At 46.6% G+C, this 6,365-nt stretch overlaps 1 protein-coding gene across 1 annotated transcript in view; it reads left to right on the forward strand.

Annotated features, from left to right (window-relative positions):
• The window catches only part of CLPTM1 (CLPTM1, transmembrane protein), a 48,054-nt gene that overhangs the window by 11,093 nt on the left and 30,596 nt on the right, over positions 1-6,365 (forward strand). Inside the window, exon 2 of the mRNA XM_003799500.3 lies at positions 962-1,074. Within this exon, the coding sequence (XP_003799548.1) occupies positions 962-1,074 (113 nt within the window). The remainder of the gene's footprint in view (positions 1-961; positions 1,075-6,365) is intronic.

A 6,365-nucleotide genomic window follows, 5' to 3' on the forward strand; every position in this document is an offset into this window, starting at 1 on the left:
GGTTGAGCTATAGGCGCCGAGCCGACATTCACACTTTCTCTGATTCTGCGCATCTGTTTCTGAGTGAAGATTCCTCCTCTGGGAAGCCCTGCCCAGTTTCCCAGCATTTCCCTTTTCCCTTTGTCATCTTGTCACTGTGGGTATCATATCTGAGTGATCCAGACAAGAGGTTTAACCCCTCTGAGCTTCCCTTGGCTCAGCTGCTGAATGGAGCTGCTCGTAGTTCCAGCTCATAGCCTCAGTATGCCGTGTTCTGCCACATATCTGTCTGTTGTGGCTCATGGTAGCATGACTAACACTTGGGTTGTGCTTTTCTTCATCTGCTTCACCTGTGGGCCAGCAGCCAGTGGAGGACAGGAGTGGGCACAGAGAAGGCCTCAGGAATGGTTTGCCAAGGGAAGGACCTTTTAGATAAACACCAGCCTTGAATGTGGTGCCTGCCATCAGGTCCCTTCTATTGTTGTGCCAGTAGCCACCTCCTTGGCGTCCTGTTCCAACACCGGGAACAATGGACAGTTAGCAGATTCAGACTTTGTTCTCTTATCTTTGTTTCTACACATGTTGCTTTCCTCGCTCCTCCTCCATGCTGTGGTGTGCTATATTTTAGATCTCAGCTCCATTACCCACTCTACCAGGAAGCTGCTCCTGACACACAGGCTGGACCAGGCAACCTCCTTGGGTTCCTGCATCTTAGCTATGCCCACTCTGGATTGTCGCTGTCAAGAGATGTGTTTGTGTTGAAGCACAGGACTGTCTGGGCCACCACTGTGTTCTCAGCTCAAAGGAGGAGGCTCTCAGAGAGTTTTCCTCCTAAGATGGCCCCCCTTCCTAGGTGCTTTTATTTATTCATTCCCTAGTCATTGATTAAGCACCCCCTCAGTGTTCAGCCTGGGTGGGCCTAGGTAGCCCCTATGTCTTAGGTTCTGTTCTCCCTCCTTACCCTGGCCTCTGTTCCCCACAGGTGACCAGCAATGGCAGCATTGGGAGAGACCCGCCAGCAGAGACCCAGCCCCAGAACCCACCACCCCAGCCAGCACCTAATGCCTGGCAGGTCATCAAAGGCGTGCTGTTTAGGTGAGCAGTGGGTTTTGGTTTTTTCATCAAAAAATTCAACTTAGAAAAGCATAGCAGGGCAAGATGGCTCACATTTGTAATCCTAGTGTTCTGGGAGGCGGAGGTGAGTGGATAGCTTGAGCTTACAAGTTTGAGACCAGCCTAAGCAAAAGCGAGACCCCTTCTCTACTAAAATTAGAAAAACTGATCTCTTGAGCCCAAGAGTTAGAGGTTGCTGTGAGCTATGATGCCTCGGCACTCTACCTAGGGTGACAGCTTGAGATTCTGTCTCAGGAAAAAAAAAAAAAAGCATAAGGAAGAAAGGAAAAATTACCTGAGATTAATGATTGTTACTGTATTGGTGGGGATTGTTTTTTTATTTTTATTATTTTTTTTGAGATAGCATCTCACTTTGTCGCCCTCAGTAGAGTGTCATGGTGTCACAGATCATAGCTCACAGCAGCCTCAAATTCTTGGGCTTAAGCAATTTTCTCTCTCTCTTTTTTTTTTTTTTTTAGTTTTTGGTCTGGGCCAGATTTGAACCCACACCAACTCTAGTATATGGGGCCAGCGCCCTACTCCTTTGAGCCATAGGTGCCACCCTTTTTGTTTTTTTTTAAATTGCTTTGTGATTTTTTTTTTTTTTTTTGTAGAGACAGAGTCTCACTTTATGCCCTTGGTAGAGTGCCATGGCATCACATTGCTCACAGCAACCTCCAACTCCTGGGCTTAGGCAATTCTCCTGTCTCAGCCTCCTGAGTAGCTGGGACCACAGGTACCCACCATAATGCCCGGCCATTCCTTGCTTGTTGCAGTTTGACCAGGGCCAGGGCTGAACCTGCCACCCTCGGTATATGGGGCCAGCATCCCACCCACTGATCCATGGGCACCACCCCTTTTTGTTTTTTTGTTTTTTTGAGAGACAGAGTCTCACTATGTTGCCCTCAGTAGAGTGCTGTAACATCACAGCTTACAGCGACCTCAAACTCTTGGGCTTAAGCGATTCCCTTGCCTCAGCCTCCTAAGTGGCTGGGATTACAGGTGCCTGCCACAACGCTCAGGTATTTTCTTGTTGCAATTGTCATCGTTTAGCTGGCCTGGGATAGATTTGAACCTGCCAGCCTCCGTGTATATGACTGGTGCTATAATCACTGTGCTATGGGCACTGAGCCTTTTTTTTTTGAGACAGTGTCTCAAGCTGTCACCCTGAGTAGAGTGCTATGGTGTATGGTGTCATAGCTCACGGCACCTTCCAACTTGGGCTCAAGCTATCCTCTTGCATCAGTTTTTCTATTTTTTGTAGAGACAGGGTCTTGCGTTTGCTCAGGCTGGTCTTGAACTCGTGAGCTAAAGCAGTCCACCCACCTCTGTCTCCCAGAATGGTAGGATTATAGGCGTCACCCACCACGCCAGGCCTTAAGCAAATCTCTCTCTCTCTCTTTTTTTTTTTTTGTAGAGACAGAGTTTCACTTATCTGCCCATGGTAGAGAGCCATGGCGTCACATAGCTCATAGCAACCTCCAACTCCTGGGCTTAGGCGATTCCCTTGCCTCAGCCTCCGGAGTAGCTGGGACTACAGGCACCCTCCACAACACCTGGCTACTTTTTTGTTACAGTTTGGCCAGGGCCAGGTTTGAACCTGCCACCCTTGGTATGTGGGGCCGGTGCCCTGCCCACAGAGCCACAGGTGCAGCTCTGTTAAGCTATTCTCTTGCCTTAGTCTCTCAACTAGTTGGGACTACAGGCGCCCACCACAATGCCTGGCTATTCTTTAGAGACTGGGTCTTGCTCTTGTTCAGGCTGGTCTTGAACTCCTGAGCTCAAGCAATCCATCCACTTCGGCCTTCCAAGTGCCGGGATTACAGGTGTGAGCCACTGCACCCAGGCTGCCCCCTCCCTCATCCCCCTTTTTTTCTTTTACTGTAGTAAAATATATCTAAGTAGTTTGCTAGGGCTGCTATAACAAGTGGCTTAAGACCAAGTGGCTTAACCAACAGAAATAAATTTATTTTCTTATAACTCTGGAGGCTAAAAGTCCCAAGATCAATGTGTAGGCAGGGATGGTTTCTTCTTTGAAACCATCTTCTCTTTGACTTTATGTGGTCTTTGTTCTGTGTATGTCTGTGTCCTAATCTCTTATGAGGACACTACTTATATTGCATTAGAGTCTATCCTAATGATCTCATTTGCCCTTATTTGCTTTTTTTAAAGTCCCTGTCTCCAAATACAGTCACTGAGATACTGAGGGTTAGGACTTCAACATGTACCTTTGGGGGACACAAATCAGAATTCTGCCCACATGTAACATAAATTTTACCATTTTAACTTTTTTTTTGTTTTTTTTAAGACTAGAGTCTCACTATATCACCCTTGGGAGAGTGCTGTGGCGTCATAGCTCACATCAACCTCCAACTCTTGGGCGTAAGAGATTCCCTTGCATCAGCCTCCCAAGTAGCTGGGATGACAGGCGGCCACCACAACCCCCAGCTATTTCTTTTTTGTTTGTTTGCTTCATTTGTTATTGTCCTTGTTGTTGCAGGCCTTGGCTGGGTTCAAACCCACCAGCCCCGGTGCATGTGGCCAGCGCCCTAACCACTGAGCTACGGGCACTGAGCCATTTTAACTGGGTTTTTTTGCCTGTTTGTTTTATTTTTGTGTGTGTGACAGAGTCTCACTTTGTTACCCTCAGTGGGAGTGGTGTGGCATCACAGCTCATAGCAACCTCAAACTCTTGGGCTTAAGCGATTGTCTTGCCTCAGCCTCCCAAGTAGCTGGGAATACAGGAACCCAACACAACACCTGGCTGTTTTTTTGTTGTTATAGTTGTCACTGTTGTTTAGCAGGCCTGGGCTGGGTTCAAACTCACCAGCCCCAGTGTATGTGGTTGATGCCCTACCCACTGAGCTAGAGATGCCAAACCCATTTTAACTGTTTTTAAGTGTACAGTTAGTGGCATTAAGTACATTCACACTATTGCACACCCATCACCATTATCCATCTCAAGAACTTTTTTTTTTTTTTTTTTTTTTTGATTCAGAGTCATATTCAGTTGTGCAGGCTAGAGTGCTGTGACTTCAGCTTAGCTCACAGCAACCTCAAACTCCTGGATTCAAGTGAACTTTTTCCTTTAGCCTCCTGAGTAGTTATGACTACAGGCACCCACTCCAGCATCTGCAGCTAAATTTTTCTATTTTTAGTAAAGATGGAGTCTTGCTCTTGATTGAGTTGGTGTTAGACTCCTGAGCTCAAAGGATCCTTCTGCCTTGGCCTCCCACAGTGCTAGGATTACAGGTGTGAGCCACCACACCCGGTCTCTTATTCTCTCAACCTGAAACTCCATACCTATTAGGCACTAAAGTACTCATTTCCTCCTCCCCCTAGCACCTGGCAACTACTTTTCAACTTTTTTTTTTCGGAAACAGAGTCTCAGTTTGTTACCCTCAAGAGAGTGCTGTGGCGTCACAGATCACAGCAACCTCAAACACTTGGGCTTAAGCAGTTCTCTTGCCTCAGCCTCCCAGGTAGCTGGAACTATAGGCACCCACCACTAAGCCTGCCTATGTTTTGTTGCAGTTGTTGTTTAGCTGGCCCAGGCCGGGTTGGAACCCGCCAGCCACATACACTGAGGTAATCACTGTGCTATGGGCACTGAGTCCACCTTTCAACTTTTTGTCTCCATGACTTTGACTACTCTAGTTAGCTTCTGATTCTTAGTGGAATCAGACAACATTTGTCCTTTTGTGACTGGCGGTGGTGACCCTGTACATGTGGATTCACATGCCCATTCCTGGACATTGAGGACATAGGGCCTGCTTTGTCTGAGGCCTTGGGGAAATTCAGGGAGGGAGGAGGGTGATGTACCTGGCACTGGGTTACAAGCCCTGACTTGTCTAGACCTGGTTATAGTCCCTTTCTCGTCTCTGAGCCTTTGTTTACCTGTCTGCAAAATAGACAACCCTACCCTCCACCCCCAACTCCTTTTGAGATGTATTTTATCAAAATGGTTAAGAGACCAGGCTGTGCATTTGGTAGTCATTCCCCCACCCCCAATCAGTCATAAGTAATTGCATGGCAGAGGTGTTTGAAACAGTCATTTCTTTGGCCAGAATGTCCTCACATGGTCTTGGCTAGCTGCAAAGGAAGCTGGGATAAGTGGACTTTATTCTGGGAAACCAAGTGCCCTGCTGGGCTGCTGTTAACTGAGGAAGAAAGGGAGAGTGGTTGTGGGGAGGAAATTACTCATCTCTTCCATATTATCTTATTAAAATTTTCCTTATACTTATAAATAATGTTTTTATTGTACAAAATAAAATAATTCAAACAATACAGAGTTTAAAGAAAAAAGTAGTGAAAAGGTATGTAACATATTGATGCCCAGCCTAAGAGCACATACCTTTTTTTTTTTTTTTTTGCAGTATTTGGCTGGGGCTGGGTTTGAACCTACCACCTCCAGCATACAGGGCCGGTGCCCTATTCCTTTGAGCCACAGGTGCCACCTTGAGCACATAACTTTTTAATTGGCCTTAAATGGGATTGTGTAAGGATGCTCACAGATAAAGTTAATTTGATTTCTCAATATCCTGAAATAGAGAAAAATTAGGAAAAATGGAGAAAAATTAGGAGCTGGTATCAGCTAATGAAATTCAAGGGGGTAGGCGGTGCCTGTGGCTCAGTAGGTAGAGCGCTGGCCCCATATACTGAGAGTGGTAGGTTCAAACCTGGCTAAAAGAACCAAGCTAAAACAGCAATGACAACTGCAAAAAAAAAAAAATTTGAGGGGGGTGACTAGCTTTAAATAGCATGTAAGAGCATAGGCCTGGGGCAGCGCCTGGGGCTCAGTGAGTAGGGTGCCAGCCCCATATACCGAGGGTGGCGAGTTCGAAACCAGCCCCAGCCAAACTGCAATAATAAAATAGCCAGGCATTGTGGTGGGCGCCTATAATCCCAGCTACTTGGGAGGCTGAGGCAAGAGAATTGTCTAAGCCCAGTAGCTACAAGTTGCCATGAGCTGTGATGCCACAGCACTCTACCCAGGGCAATAAAGTGAGACTGTCTCTTAAAAAAAAAAAAAGCCTAGGCCTGATGTCTCAGACCTGCCACCACTGTCTCAGCTGTGTGGCTTGGTCAGGTGATCACCTTTTCTGTGCCTCAATTTCTACTCCATAGTCAGGAATCCTAATAATTAGTCAAGAGTCATCAAAAGGATTCCAGGAAAATTGGTGTCAGCCAGGGGGTGCAGGACCTGGTGCACACTCAGGCAGCGTTAGCTAGGCTTGCTTTTGTAGATGGCTGGTTTTGATTTTTTTTTTGAG

The sequence above is a fragment of the Otolemur garnettii genome, unplaced genomic scaffold (genome assembly GCF_000181295.1).
Source record: "Otolemur garnettii isolate 467f Iridium unplaced genomic scaffold, OtoGar3 scaffold00152, whole genome shotgun sequence".
NCBI classification, from domain to species: Eukaryota; Metazoa; Chordata; class Mammalia; order Primates; family Galagidae; genus Otolemur; species Otolemur garnettii.